At 42.7% G+C, this 16,219-nt stretch overlaps 1 protein-coding gene across 6 annotated transcripts; it reads left to right on the top strand.

Annotated features, from left to right (window-relative positions):
• Positions 1-125: 125 nt before the first annotated feature.
• HTR1D (5-hydroxytryptamine receptor 1D) lies at positions 126-15,500 on the top strand. Of its 6 annotated transcripts, XM_068917639.1 has the most exons (4): positions 137-158; positions 9,589-9,791; positions 10,199-10,356; positions 12,512-15,500. In XM_068917639.1, exon 4 carries the CDS (start codon positions 13,394-13,396, stop codon positions 14,528-14,530), a length of 1,137 nt encoding a protein of 378 aa, XP_068773740.1. In that variant the 5' UTR covers positions 137-158; positions 9,589-9,791; positions 10,199-10,356; positions 12,512-13,393; the 3' UTR covers positions 14,531-15,500. The 6 variants fall into 6 exon arrangements, with proteins under 6 accessions (XP_068773741.1, XP_068773740.1, XP_009665737.2 ...); XM_068917640.1 differs by lacking the exon at positions 9,589-9,791 and having other exon boundaries at positions 126-158; XM_009667442.2 differs by lacking the exons at positions 137-158; positions 9,589-9,791 and adding an exon at positions 3,607-3,626.
• Positions 15,501-16,219: the final 719 nt, after the last annotated feature.

Genomic DNA, 16,219 nt, shown 5'->3' with positions numbered 1-16,219 from the left:
GCGGCGGAGCGGGACGCAACGGCGGCGGCGGCGGCGGCGGCGCAGGCGAGGCCGGTGCTATTTAGGGCGGGCGCAGCTGGCGCTGCCACAGCGAGGCGCCGCCGGACGGGTGCGGGCTGCGGCGGGGAGAGGCGGCGCGGCGCGGCGCGGCGCGGCAGGTGAGTGCTGGCCGCGGGGGCCGTCTGGTGCGATGCCGGGCGGGCGGGCGGGCGCCCTCCCGCCGCGCTCCCTCCGCGCTGCCGCGGGGGTGCCCACGGGGCCGCGGCCGCCGCGGTCTGGGCTGGCCGGACGGAGAGCGCCCTCGGGGCCCCGGTTGAAGTTTGCTCCTGCGCCGGGACCTCTCCTCCCCGCCCGTCTCCCCCGGGGGCCGCGGCCCTGCTGCAGGGGAAGGGACGCCCGGGGCTGCCCCACCCGCCACTTGGCTGCGGTGCCCCCCCCCCAACCCCTCGGCCCAGTCGCGGCTCGCAGGGTGCTCCCTCCCCGACCCAGGTCGGCCGCCCCGGGCGCGCCAGCCGCACCACCCCCGCTCCTGGAGGCCGCTGCCCGGGGAGCGGGCAGACGTGACCCCTGCGGGCAGAAGACGGAGGCCTGGACCTGCTGCCGCCAGCCCGGTATCGTGGGGGACCAGAGAATTACCCAAGCAAAGCTCCCTCCTCCGAGTGTGTTTGCCAGAGCTGGGGGAGAGTTGGGAATTAAGCAGTGCTGGATGGTGGGAAGTGTGTGCATGCTTGTCTTTAAGGCAGGGCTTTTCTCTCAGAGGCATTTTTCAATTTAAAATTAACTGCATTTAGATATTAAAAATCTCTTCCCCAGGTTTAATGGTGATATTTGGTAAAAGAAGTGATCTGCTTTTAAAGCGTAATTTTGAGGTGAATTGCTCTGGGGCAAGATTTGGGTGGTTGTTTCTTGAGATTGTCTTGTGTTGGTTGTCTCAGTATTGTTCCACATTGTCCTACTTTGTACCACAATTGACGCATCTGCCTAGCTCTTTCTTCACACTTTCTTCAGGTATGATGGTGACCAAATATCACCTCTCTTTGCATGCTGGCACAAAGCCAGGAGCCCCCGTTATAAGGTTGTACTCCTGGCATCATCCTCGCCCCTCGGTGCTATAGCTGCCATGCTCGTGTACCTACTTGGATCTCACCTGGGATTTTCAGGGCAAAGCCACTGTTTTCTCAGTTGGAGCCAATGGACTGCCACCATATGTCACATGTTATAGGAAATAATGCAGAAACTTTTGGGATGAGCTTTTGTACTACAGCAAAGAGCAGGTGGTCCAGCAGAATTATAAACCAGCCAAGGACAAGGACTGCCAGCAATGCCTTGCTGTCATGAGATGCTGATTTTTCAGGATACCATGGACAGCAGCGCATGAGACAGGAATAAGGACTTCAAGGAGAATAAAGTTCCAGAAAGCCAATCTCTTTCCAAGCTGTGAGCCTGAGATAAATCCCAAAGAAAAAAGTAGTTTCACAAACCGAAGTGGACACCTGAACTTGACAGTGGTGGGAACGCACCTTTGCCAGTAACTGTAACTTGCTTATCACAGTACTGTTGTCAATAGGTTAAACAGATTGTTCTAGGAAATACTGGCTAGGATCTATAAGGTTTTTCAAGATGAATTGCTTTTGTTTTCCCTCCAAAGTTAAGATGGCATAATAGCAAAGAATTTAGGCTGTGCATCATACATGGCTCTGAAATATTAAAATGAACAAATATCAAACAAATTGACAACCTGTTTTCTTTCATGTTGCCTTTAACATTTCTTTCTTTCTTCAGTCACAGAATGTTGTTTCCCTTGCAACTGATGGTCTCCCACACTTCTGAGGGACTGGCAGGAGTTAAAAACTGAGCATGTGAAATGCAGGAATGTTTCAGTAAATGGTAGAGAATAAAGAAATGAAAAAAATAAAAACTGCTCTGTGGTTTGAGTGATGCTGGTTTGCAGCTTTCTTAGAATTCTGTGAAGTATATCTTGTAAATTGAGACATGAGAAAGTGCAGGAAGATTGTGAGAGGCCTGGCTCCATTCTGTGCCTAACAGAGAATAAGCGTGATGGCAGTGCAGTGTCCTGACCTGAGCATAGCACAGAAAGCAATGGCAAAGATCACCTTCTTCTGACATTTAGATGGCAAGGCAACAGAGTCTTCTTGGAGCCATCTGCAGAGCTAGAGTTGTCCTACAGCTCTGAGGGGAGCCATCCTGATATAAAAAGTTGGCATAAAACATTGACTGGTCTTCCCTCTGCCTTTTGAGTAAAGACTCCTTCCTGCCTCCTCGGTGATGTATCTCAGGGATGCATCTAAAGAGAGACACCCTTCAGAGTGCACATAAAGTTATGAGTCCACCCTTTATGATTCCCAAAGTTGCAGTGCATGGGTCATCTAAGATATTCCTTCCATCTGTCCTACCAGTTCACTTCCTGCCCATCACAAACCCTATGTGAGCACAGAGGCATTATGCAAAGGAGAAGACAGAAGCTTTACCATCTCTGAGCTCATTCTAACTGCGGTGGCTAAGGGCATTGTATTCTTAAACCAGGGGGAAAAATAAGCATCATCATTACCATAAATACTGTAACTGGACCAATAACTCTTGGGTCTTATTTGCTTCAGTTCCTGTAGCTAAAGAGCTCTTAACTTGCCTTTCAAACGTCCAGGAATAAGAGGAACAAACACGCTGTGTCAGCGGACCTTGTGTCTGTATATCTTAGAAACTGAATAAGAAGGCAAAGGAGTGCAGTAAGAGGTGAGGGTAGGGAATTAGTAGGGGGTTAAACTGAGAAAGCCAGGGACATGTGAAAAGAGCTGCTGGGGCTGATGCAGAAGTAGCATCTATCTAGAGAACACTTTTGTACAGTGAGTGCTTCCTACCCAGCACAGTCCAAGGAAGTACTCCTTCCTCCTGTTCATGCTCTGAAACAGTGAAGACCAGGAATCCTGGAACACTGATACTCTTCCAGTTACAAGCAATAGTATCATTCCTTACCATCTGTGCTTGAAGGTAATAACAATTATCTTAATTCCTCTGCTTTTGTGGAATACCACAAAGCTGAGTCCCGAGCCTGTTTCACATGTAAACTTTGATGTTTGGTAAAGCTTGTGCTGTCTTACGTTTTGGTTAATTTTTAACTGACTAAGTTCACACTATACTGCAGTCAATAAAGATTCTTATGACTTGCACTCTTTAACGCAGAGGAAGGAGCCCTATCTAATCCATTTTGCTTCCTCAGTGCTGGATTGATTATTGGAAATGACATTCCAGAAAGATTGTTTAATCTATTTTTAAAGACTATAAATGATGGAGATGTCACAATGTCCCCAAGCAATCCATTCAAGTGTTTTACTAGCCTTACCGTCTGCAAGATTTTCCTAAATTCTAACCTCAGCCTTACTTGATGCAGTTAAAATCCTCTCCTTTCAGTGATACTGGTCGTAGCCATTGCCTTGTTCCTGAGGGCTGGAAGAAAGCAAATGTCACCCCTACCTTTAAGAAGGGCAAGAAGGATGATCTGGGGAACTACAGGCCAGTCAGCTTCACCTCACTCCCTGGGAAGGTGATAGAGCAACTAATCCTGGATACTATTTCCAGACACATGAGGGACAAGAAGGTGGTCAGGAGTAGTAAGTATGGATTTACGAAGGAGAGATTGTGTTTAACCAATCTGATAGCCTTCTATGATGAGATGACTGGCTTGGTGGATGAGGGGAAAGCAGTAGATGTTGTTTATCTTGTTTTTAGTAAGGGTTTTGACATGGTCTCCCATAGACAAGCTGATGAAGTGCAGACTAGATAAGTGGTCAGTGAGGTGGATTGAAAACTGGCTGACCTGCCTGACTCAGAGGGTTGTAACCAGTGGCATGAAGTCCAGCTGGAGACCAGTCACTAGTGGTGTCCCCCAGGGGTTGACACTTGGGCCAATACTGTTCAATTTATTCGTCAGTGACGTGGATAATGGGACCAAATGCACCTTCAGCGAGTTTGCTGATGGTACAAAACCAGGAGGAGTGGCTGATACACCAGAGTGCTGTGCTGCCATTCAGAGGGATCTCAACAGGCTGGGAAATGGGCAAAGAGGAACCTGAGATGTACATCTGCGGAGGAATAATCCCATGTGCCACAACAGGCTGGGGGACCAACAAGTTGGAGAGCAGCTCTGCAGAGAAGGACCGTGGGTCCTGGTGGACAAACTGAATGTGGGCCAGCAATGTATCCTCGTGGCAAAGGCAGCCGAAGATATCCTGGGTTGCATTAGGAAGGGTGTTGCCAGCAGGTTGAGGGAAGTTATCCTTCCCCTCTCCTCAGCACCGGTGAGGCCGCACCTGGAATATTGTGTCCAATTCTGGGCTCCCCAGGACAAGAAAGACATGGATTTACTGGAGCAAGTCCAGCAAAGAGCCACAAGGATGATTAATGGACTGCATCATCTCTTATATGAGCTGAAGCTTAGAGAGCTGGAACTGTTTAGTCTGGAGAAGAGAAGACTCAGGGGGGTATATTATCAGTGTTTATAAATATCTGATGGGAGGGTGCAAAGAGGACAGAGCCAGACTCTTTTCAGTGGTGCCCAGTGACAGGGCAAGAGGCAACAGGCACACACTGAAAGCACAGGAAATTCCATGTGAACACAGAAATTACTTTTTTACTGTGAGGGTGATTGAACACTGGAACCAGAGAGGTTGTGGAGTCTCCATCCTTGGAGATATTCAAAAGTTGTCTAGGTAGGGTCCTGAGCAACTTGCTCTAGGTGATCTTGCTTGAGCAAGGGCGGGTGGAGCAGCTGATCTCAAAAGGTCCCTTCCAAACCCAACTATTCTCTGATTCTGTGATTCTATGGGGAATGGACTATTCCTTCCCTCAATTTCAGGTGTGTCCTTTCTAGCCCAGATATCCCTGTCCATCCAGTCTATCCTCATACTTTAGCTTTCCTGAAGATTCTCACTGCTGTCCTCTGACCTCTTTCTATCTTACTTGAAACAAAGTGCCCAAGGCTAAACCTGAGGCTCCTATTTGGCCGTGCCCAAGGTCAATAGGACAAGATCTGTTCAAGGACCTGTTCCTAGTTATGCATCTTCCAAGGTGTTTGCCATTTTGCAGGGGTACAATGTTGCTGACATTGCTGATAGGGCATGTTGATCCTATGCTCTGCAGAGCTGTTACCTAGCCAGTTGTCCTCCATCATACATCAGGGCAGCTGCTCATTTCTGCCTAGACTGAATACCTTGCACTTGTTCTTATTGAATTTAATCTTAATCTTGTTCTGCAGTATGCTGGAACCACTCCAGTGTCATATTGCTGGAATAAGCATGCCGTCCACTTCATTACCCAAGTCATTGCTGAAAACAGTAACAATTCTTGGACCTCCCTGTTCCCATCACAGTAGAATTACAGTGTGTGTTAGATTCTGCATGTGTGTAGATAAATGCCTGCGTGCTCCCTGAGACATCTGGATGCTGCATCTCGATGAATACATTCAGCCAATAATTGTTCCCAGTCTGTTCCTGAATTGCCTCCAGGAAGCATAAGGCTATGTCATATGGAATTTATTTACTGGGTGGAGAAGTGCTCAATTTAAGGGCAATGTGTTGCCCTCTTTAGGTACTTGTTCCCTATGTTAGGGATTGGTTACTCTGATTAAACATCTGTAGTGTCTATAAATAGACAGATCAATTCCACCATCATAGTTTGTCTTTTTAGGACTTGACCGTTTATTTAAGTGCAAGTATTGGCCTGTCTGCCCATACCTTCCAATTCCATCTATAGGCAAAGCTGTGGGATTCTTTGTGGAAAAATACTTCAGCATTTAACAGCATCACTGCTCACTAAATCCTTACTTTTCTCTTTGATAACTAACATTTAGTTATAAGGTGTAACAGCAATTGTAAGTTGGCAATAAGAAATGGGCTGGATAGCCAGTATATGCTGGCTGTGTATGTAGGTGAGAGATGCAGAATACCAAGACTTTTTTGAAAGCTGAGCAAAAATAGAAATTGGGGTGGGGTGGGGGGGGAAGGGCAGAAGAGAAGGGGGTTAAGCATTGCCAGTATTTGATTCCTAGTTAGAATTTAAACATAGTTGCTTAATAGTCCTCAAATGCACTGAGGTGTGAGTAGACCTGTATATGTACATGGGTGCATATGCCTGCACTGGCAGATGTGTTCACATCTGTGTATACTGCCTGCCTGACATGTAGGTAAGAGGAATTCACTCTTCATGCCATGTTGCTAGAGGCACCAGTTGAGCAGTGGCCATGTGAGAGGCGCTGGGAGCAAAACCTCATGCTGTGAAGTGGAACTCAGACCACACAGGCCTAGTTAGAGGTTATAGGAGAGGGAGACAAATATGTCTGAAACCACGAGGAGTCTCTTTTTCCTCCTACCAAAGTGGGCTGGCACTCTATAAAATTGAATCTTGTTCTGTCTTCCCTGGCTGGAATATGAGATAGTGGAGGGAATCAAGCTGGAGATGTATGAAACATCCCTCTGCTGCACACATCAATGGGTGAGAACAGAGGAGCAAGTAGAGACCCTACTTTAAGTGCTGAGTGACTTTATTGTGGCCACTTCCTGCAAGTGCTTTTGGCTTCTGCCAAAATCTGCGACTTCCAGTTTGGGATCCTTGCCTGAGTGGAAAACAAGTGAGCAATTGCACTCATGGCTCTCTCCCAGAGACAGCTTTTCTCAGGGCAACAGGGATACTTCTGATGCCCCTTATTCAACTGTATCCCACGCTGTGATGAAATTCACTGCTTACGAAAAAAAGCATTTTGTTTTGCTTTTAGTTTAGCTCATATATCCACTGTTGAAATCATCTCCCTATCATTTGAGTATACTTTATATATCTGTATTCAAGATTACTCTGATTTCTTTTCAAGGTGTCACCTGTAAGTTCAAACGGCACATTAGCTTGTTCATAATGGACAGCAAAGTAACCAGGCTTTCATTATAATTATCTTCCAAACCATCCCCCCCCCCCCCAAATTGCTTTTCTTCTTTATTGTGATGGCAATGTGGCAGTCTTTTTAGTGCAGAGCGCTGCCTAATCCTACTTTATGGTGCAGCGTGCATATGTATTTCATTTATTTTTCAGGTTTATAATGTTTCATCTGTAGGCTTTTGTGAAATGTTATTCCTTCCTGTATGTATTCCAGGCAGCTTAATCCACAGCCAGGAAACCAGTTAGGATTATGTTTACTTCCAGACCATGTCTAGTCCTTCATACTGATGCATGCAAACCTACTTACATTCCATTTTACAGACTTCTCCAAGTCTTGACTTTTACACAGCTTCTACGTTTTCTGTGGAACTCGTTTTTCAGTGAATATACTGTGGTGTTGCCTCATTTTCCTCTCGAAATCTGCGTTCTGCATGGTTATGATCTGTGGACTGACCTATATCTTCTGAATTTATTTCATGATATTTGAACAGGTCTTCCCTCTGGTTTGGGTTCTGGTCTCAAACTGGGACTCCACAGATACTCTGTGCTTCATGCTTGGGTCAACTGTTCCAAATATGCAATAAATTATTCAAAAGTTTCTATCTCTTTTTGAGTTCTCCTATGAAACATAACTTTCAAAAGTATAATTCTTCTGAGGAGTGCCATCTGGTGTTTGTCAGCTCACACAGAGATAGTCTTTTTCATGGATCAAGGTTTCAGCATAGCAGAATAAGTCTGGTTTATTTGGGCAACATAGAGGATTCAACATTTAAATGAAAAATTAGAATCAGTTACAAAAAGATTTAACAGCAAATGGATTATCAGTAGTTTCCTGAAGTTTAACTCTGTTCTCAGCCATTCCTTTGCAATTCCTTTGGTAGAGAATTATTTCTAGCAATTCAAAATAAAGCCTCTGACACTTGCCCAGGACACTCCCAGTAAACTGAATGGACACCTTATAGTACTTATATTACTTCTAGTACTGCCACGCAGACTAGGGACTGAGATATGTTCTGTCTGCGTAAGCTTAAATGCTGTTTTCTGACAATACAAGCAGTGTGAGTGAGGGGACTACCAAAATACCACTTTGGGGAAACACTCTATTTGCAATCTCAGTCTTCAATGTAAGGGAATGTGCTGTTTTACAATGTAAACTGATTGTTACACTGTATGAAATTAAAGGAAACATTGTTCAGCTTATTAGATCTTGTTCCCTTTTTTCCCCTCTGTTCTATCTGGTGAAATATTTTCATTTCAACATATTTATTGTATTTCTTATTCACTTCCATCAAACACAGATTTTTGTGGTTACATCAAAGCATTGTCTTTTCATCAGAGCATTGTCAGAAGCTGCTGTCAGCTGCCTCATAAAATTGCTATCTGCAAAAATCATCCTGTTCTCCAGAAAGGCAATCTGTTTTCCAGAAAGGACAGAAATATGTCATGACTGCATTTACACGCTGAATTGAATATCTTCTTTGAACATCCAGAGCATCTTTCTCGTTCTGTCTGACACAGTCACAGTTATGTGTGTTCAGTGTCCACATGATGGCACTGTGTCACAACTATCGTTTGGTGCCATTAACCTTGTGTTTGCAACAGTCTGTCTACCCTGTCATGGTTTGGGCCACTTAGTGTCATCTCCAACTTATCGAGGAGCTGAAGACCCTCACCCACTGCTTCTATCTTGCTCTGTTACTTTTATTACAAAGCCTAGTAACTGAAGCTGGAATCAAAGCATTTTTTTCAAAAGTACTTGGTTTTAAGTATGGACTCTGAACAAGGAAGCAGTTCCAGTGTTAATCAACTACTGTTAAAAATATGTTCTCTTTTCACACTGAATATGTGCCTAGCTTCATCTTCCAGACCTTGAACTGTGCTTTCTCTTTGTCTGCTAAGTTAAATAAATACTGCACTGTCTTAAATTTTCTCTCTAACTAAATATTTTTTCCTATGGTGGAGATATCTGTTCTTATCTTTGATAAACCAAAAAGATTGAGTCCCTCCAATCTCTCCATAATATCAAGGCACTATTACAACTTTCTTAGCCTCCTGGAATTTCTCAGGAACCACTGAATGCGTAGACACAGGAGCTGAACCAAAGGGCCCTCCCCTATCCAACATTAAGTACATTTGGAGGTATATAAATTAGGAAGGTAGTCAATCCAGACCATGTCTAGAGCTAAGGAGAGAAACGGGCAGTTGCAGAGGATGCTTCAGATTTCAGGAGGCCCTGCCTTCAGTGGGAGCCCCACTGGCTATAGAGGAGGCTCTCATGACTGCGTTGCTTGCTGAGGCTGTATCGTCACTGTCAAATAGCTTTGCTCCAGGGTCACTCTGCACCTTGGTTCATCATCATCTGCATGGCTATTAGTTTGCCTCTCTATCCTCCCTTAGTACGGATGAACTAGTTTCTTCCAAGGCCTAACCTGCATGCCATGCTGGGGATAGTAGTGTGGATAAATAAAATAAGATAGTTCTGCTTTCCTCTGCTCTGTACTGTTCCTAATGCTGTTGTAGCAAGCCTTGCCTGCAAGCATCCAACGCAACCCTACAGTTTGCCCTGACATATGCATTCTGGGGTTGTAGGTGATGTGCTGTGAAAATCTTACTCTGATAGGCTGTGACATCACCTTCAATCTATTTCAGGCACTTTGAACAGAAAAAGTAGTCACAGCCCGTGGCCAAGGGCACCAGGTGGAGCCCAGGAAGAGATGGGCCAAGAACAGTGCTATTGCAGCCAACTCCTCTGAGAGGAGTTCAGTCTTGAGAAGCATGGATGAAAACTTACTGTGCCTTGCCTTGTGGGGGCCAGAGATCCTACATGGGCTGATGCCTTCAGCACTGTAGAGGTAACTTTAGGAATGTAGTTGAGTACCTACAATTTTAGAGACCATAAATTGCAAATAATGAAAACAAAATATTATCTACAGATGATAACATGCTCACTTGCTACTCAGTATGCCTCTTTTGTGCTCTGGGGATCATAGAAGCCTTGTCTAGGCAACGTGTCCTACTAGGAGATTGTTTTCAGCTGAATATGTTGAATGGCCTCTTCATCCCTTTGGACGCAAAGTGTTTTGAGAACGTACATCTTGTAAATGTGTGTGTTATTTTTCCTTAATATACAACTGAATCTGTGATCTTCCATTTGACTTTATTAAATTTAATTTAATGACTATATTAGATTTAATGTTACTCTTCTTAAACGCATCTAGTTTAAGAAAACTAATTCTTTTCTTTTTCTATTTTTCTACAGGGAAATCATTTGTCTCTGTTTAGGAATTTTTCTTAATTGAGTAAAAAGCAGGTAACTGGAACCTTTATTTCTGGGCAAAATGAGCAGTAACAAAGCTTCACTATCAGATGGTACTCTGATGAAGAGCTCTGATGGAACTGAAGATTGAGAGAAAAAAGGTATCAACTGGAGTGTTCAACTTCTGCTTAAAACCCCCTTTGCGCTTGGCAGCTGCAGGACAGCTAAAGTTATGCCAGTTTATAAAAAGAGTTCCAAAGAGATCTGGGCACTACTTATTCATAAGCTTTCTGTCTGTACTTGGCCAGTTTGCAGAAACTATAATAAACAGTAGTATTACTGTACACATAATAAATATGATGTTTTGGGGAACAGTCAAAATGGCTTTTGTAAAGGTAAGTTATGCCTCACAAGTCTGTTGAAGTTATTAGGAAAAGCTGATGAGTATATGAATTGGGTGAAGTCCAACTGATGTAATTTACTTTTGACAAGGCCCTTTGCATTTTGCACTCTTAAAGAAGGTAAGTAAAGAAGGCTCAGACACTCCAACATATTAAGTGATCTGGAAAATATATGAATAGTGAAGTGATGATATCTACTGATGAGACAAAACTCTTTGGGTAGTAAAGACAGGAAGTGACTTGCCGAGAGCCTTGTGACTAGGTAGAAAAATGAGGGAAGGAATTCAGTACAGATAGATGCAAAAAGTGAGCAAATAAGAAAAAATGTTGATATTACCACTCACATTTTGTGAATTATATTAATTGGGACTATTCTGTGAAATGTCAGTTCAGTGCTTTGTAGTGATTAAAATGTCAAGTAAATCTCAAGGATCATTAGGAAAGAACAGAACAGAAAATGCTGTAATGTAAGTCCATGAGGTACCCACATTTTCCACACCGTTTGTGGTTCTGGTCCTCCAGTCTTGGAAGAAAAATGTATTAGAATTGGGAAAGGATCAGAAAAGGGCAACAGGGATGATCTCAAGTATGGACTGACTTCCAGATACTAAACAACTGAATGGACAAGGAGTAACGATATGGTAGAGGTCTATAAAATGAAGGGTTGCCTGAAGACAATGGATAGGGATGATTATTCCCTGTCTCTTTAAAAGAAGAACAACATATCAGATAAAACTACGAGGAGCTAGTTTTAAAACAAACAAAAGGATGCAGTTCACACAGTACATAGTTGAGCTTTCAAATTCCTTGTCACAGGATACAGTGAATCCTAAAAGGTTACACGGATTCAAAAAAAAAAAACCAGGATTGGATAAATTCATAGAAGAATTTGTGCCTCAGGGGATAGTAAATACAAAGATATCATAAATAACTAGATGCAGAGACATTTTCAGGGGGAGTTTCAACTACATGCTTATATTGTATTTATACTCTTCCTCAACATTGGCACTAGCCATTGTCAGAGATAGATGACAGAATGTGATAGACTTGGGTCACTGTGGCCATTCTTATGTTCAAAAATTCTTATAAGTTGGGAATTTTACTCAGAGTAACAAAAACGGGCAGAGGAAGAGAAGTTGAAAACCTTCCTGGAAACAAACAACAGCAACAACAGCAGCAACAACAAAGGGAGGAATAGTCTAGTGTGAAATATGAGATTTTTTTTGGACCCTCTTATTGAAACAATACAGCTCAAAAGAAAACACATCTCTTAAAATAACTTTTACTCAGAGAGGGTGGATGTTTGCAAAACAAACAAATAAACAAAAAAGCTTTAAGTATCTTCTGTTAAGATTGCAGCTGTTTGACACATAAGTGTTAGTGTTTCATCTCTACTAGGTCATTTGTAGGTTCTTAGTAGAAAATATGATGTTCTTGATCTACAGATTCCTAACGGGGTAAATCTCAGTTCTTTGTCAGTTGCAGTGAAGCTGCACCAGTTAACGATTGTTAGAGGTGTTTCTCCGTGATGGTTGGAGGAGGCCTGCCTGGGGAGCTATGTTCTTGGAGAAGTTCAATGTCTTTCTTATTCAGTGTCTTTCTTATGCCCTCAGAGCATGCTTCAAACTCATTCAAGACCCATATTCTGAGTCTTTTTCATGAAAGAATGGGTTTGCATTATGTAAGTGGCGTTCTGTTACTTGTGTGTAGGTGTGACTTAAAAATCTCAAGGTACTCTTAGAATGTTCTATTCGGGTTTATAAGGATTTCAGGTTATGCTAGGTGAGTCTAAAGAAACGTATGGAAAGATTGTGGTTTGTGTATTGCTGCGAAACACTGGTCTAAAACTGATAGCTCAACTTCCACATTACTTGTTTCACCATTCTGGACTAACACATTCACTTTCTTTCTCCAGATCCCATTAACCAATAACCAGCCATATCCTTCCTCTTTTGAGGGAATCACCACTCCACAAGTCATTACAATCATTCACTGTTTGCATAATCAAGAACATCTCAGTACTTGGAACATTCTGTGATCTTCAGCGCCAGAGCATTGAATTCTGGTAACCAAAACTTGATTCCAGCATTTGAAGACTGAATGTGTGTTGAAGAGAAAGCCAGAATGGTCTGGATGAGTAAGTGAAAACAGAGCACTGCACTGTTCACAAAGAATGCCTTGACTTAAAATCTGGCATAAATTATGTTTACAGGAGGAATCCAGACAGTATTGTATTATATCTTGGGTACTCTACTAATAGAGTCCCTCAAATAACAAATACTTGACCTTCAGCTACTAGAGTGGAAGAGAAAATAGTCTTGAGGATTGCTTTGTCCCAAACATTGGGGCATCGATTACATGCCCAGATGTTTCTGTTTTAGCCTCTCACTCTTCAGTACTGATTTATGCAACTTTGCAGAAGATCAGTACAAAAAGGAGGTGTGAGGAGAAGTTAACAAAGAATGATCTTGTCTTCGGGTACATTAGAAGTTGTAAGATAAAAATGAAAAATACCTACATTCCCACCACTTACACTACCTTCTGTGTTGTCATATGCCAGGATCATGTTTGGATGTTTACGTTAATGTTTTGCTTTTTAACAATGGCATCAAATAAGATGTGATGGAAAAACTAGCTTTGGAGAATACCTCATCTACTGTTCAAGCTCCTGTTTTCAAGGAGTTAGTATTTCTTTAGTGTTGGACTCAAGTACGAAAAGTTCTGCTTCAGCAAAATGTGAACATCCTTCTTCACTGTGGAGGGAAGATTACATTGGAAAGTGAAATCAGAGCAGAGAATGACTCAGTATAACCATTCAGCAGAGCTCTCTCTCCAGAGCTCAGCAAATAAGTCATTAAATTTTACTGAAACACCACTGACTTTGGATGAAAATACACTATTAGGGCTGAAGATTTCACTGTCAGCCCTTCTATCTGTTATAACTTTGGCAACGATCCTTGCAAACGTTTTTGTCATTATTACAATTTTTCTGACTAGAAAGCTCCACACACCTGCAAATTACCTCATTGGTTCCCTGGCAGTGACTGATCTTTTAGTGTCTGTCCTAGTGATGCCCATCAGTATTGCTTACACTGTCACCCACACATGGGCCTTTGGCCAAGTGTTGTGTGATATCTGGTTATCTTCAGACATCACGTGCTGCACAGCCTCAATCTTACACCTCTGTGTTATTGCACTGGACAGATACTGGGCTATCACAGATGCTTTGGAATACGCCAAACGCCGGACTGCTGGCCGAGCAGCACTCATGATTGCTGTGGTCTGGATGATCTCTATTAGTATTTCTGTGCCGCCACTTTTCTGGAGGCAAGGGAAAGCTCATGAAGAAATTGCAAAGTGTACTGTGAACACAGATCAGATTCCCTACACAATTTACTCCACCTGTGGAGCTTTCTACATCCCAACTGTACTCCTTGTAATATTGTATGGCAGAATTTATGTAGCAGCTCGATCCAGGATTCTGAAGCCACCTTCGTTATATGGGAAACGATTTACTACTGCACACTTGATTACTGGCTCTACTGGGTCTTCTCTCTGCTCCATTAACTCTAGCCTGCATGAAGGGCATTCCCATTCAGGTGGATCCCCAATATTTATCAATCATGTTAAAATAAAACTTGCAGATAGTGTCCTGGAAAGGAAAAGAATTTCTGCTGCAAGAGAAAGGAAAGCCACCAAAACTCTAGGCATTATTCTGGGAGCTTTCATTTTCTGCTGGCTGCCATTTTTTGTCATGTCCCTAGTCCTGCCGATCTGTCAGGATGCCTGTTGGTTTCATCCTATCCTACTGGACTTTTTTACATGGTTAGGTTACTTAAACTCATTGATCAATCCAGTCATTTACACCGCTTTTAATGAAGAATTTAAACAGGCTTTCCAAAAACTAATACATTTCAAAAAGTGCTCGTCTTAATCCTCTCCTATTGTTATTGACTTCTGTACAATCTCACAGCCTACGCCCTACTCGGAGACTTTCTGTACCTTTTTTCCCAAAGTAAGCAGTGGTAACTGCCATCTCTGCTGCTAGCCTGTGTGGTGCATGTAACTGAGAACTTCTTGCCGATTTGATACTTTCTGTCTGGAATTCTGTATCCCATAGTAGAACTTGTCTATGGTCTCTGCAGTGATCCTTTGTGTATGTAAGATCAAAACATGCAGTAAGCTTTGTAACAAGTGAAAGAGTATGAACTAGAAAGCTCAGTTTGTATGATGAGATATTGCCCAATTTTGCCATGCCTTTGTAATCTGATGGAAGGAGGATGTGTGCATATTTGCAGGACTTCAGTATTTCTGGTGTATATCATTAGCAATTTATGTAGGCAGAGAACATTTCTGGAGAACAGGATCTGATGCCTACATTTTCTATGGCATGTATCCTATCTGTTTGGAATTGATAAAACCAGTAACTTTTTCAGAAATTGTGTGACACAGCCTTACTATAAGCAGCAGGGCACAAAGACATAACAAATATATATTTGGTGGACACTTCATAATCATGCATTTTGCATTTACTGCCACACTTTTGGTGAACTCCAGAAAGAAGACTATTTATTTGAAATTATTTTTACACATTTTATCATGAATAGCATAGCCAGTGCAGAAATATTACAAAATAAATAGCATGAAAATTATTGAAAATTACCTTGATCTTATATTTCTGTTATTTAAGTGTTTTGCATGCACAAACTGAAACAGGAGATATGTTTAGTGTCCATGTGGAGTGACAGGGACCTTGGAATGGAGCCTGAAGAAGCACAGGTTCCTTCTTTGGTTCTGGTGTAAGTTTCTTCCATAACCATAGAAAAATGAATTAGAGATAAGTCAGCAAATATAGCTGTACATTGCTGTGTCTAATCCATGCGCACCCAGGCTCTCTGTATGGGATCAAGTGCCTAAGAATGAGACAATAAAAAAACCCATTTTTTCAGTCTTCCATGAGAAATGAGAATCTTCACATGAGACAGAAACTGTGAACCTCTGAGAAAAGATTGAAAGAACTGTGAGAGTGAAAGCTGAGGCAAGATAATAATAGTCTTCAGATAGGTAAAAGAGAGCTGCCAAGAGGAAGGGAATAATCTGTTCTCTGTATTCATAGACGGTAAGACAAGAAATCGGGGACTCACAGAAGGGAGAATTAGGTGAAGTATCAATAAAAACCTTCATAGTAAGGTGGTTGGGGTGGATGTGGAGTCACTGTCTCCGGAAGTCTTTAAGAACTGGTCAGACAAACATCTGTCAGAAATCACAATGTCAGGACCCTCTTCTGTGGCAAAGGAATGGAGTAGAGCTTGGAAAGTGGAATAGGTTCCCTCTAACCTGCCTTTCTGTAGCGCTAGGATTATTTCCCCCTCTTGGCAGGTGGAAAGCATATGGAGGATCACTCCTGGTTTTTGTTGAAAAGTCAGAAAGGACAGAACATCAAGTGGTGCAGCCCAGATTTCATTCATCTTTTCAGAGTCTGTGGGCATTTTACAGCAGAAACATCATGTTCATACTGCATATCATCAGGGTGCATTACTTTGAAGAATTATCCCATAATCCTCTATGTCCTTATGGCAGCTCATCTATCTTTTAGCCTGCCCAAATTCATCTCCATCATCCA

The sequence above is a fragment of the Struthio camelus genome, chromosome 23 (genome assembly GCF_040807025.1).
Source record: "Struthio camelus isolate bStrCam1 chromosome 23, bStrCam1.hap1, whole genome shotgun sequence".
Taxonomy (NCBI): Eukaryota; Metazoa; Chordata; class Aves; order Struthioniformes; family Struthionidae; genus Struthio; species Struthio camelus.
The sequence above is the reverse complement of the archived record's forward strand: the minus strand, read 5'-3'. Positions and strand labels throughout refer to the sequence as shown.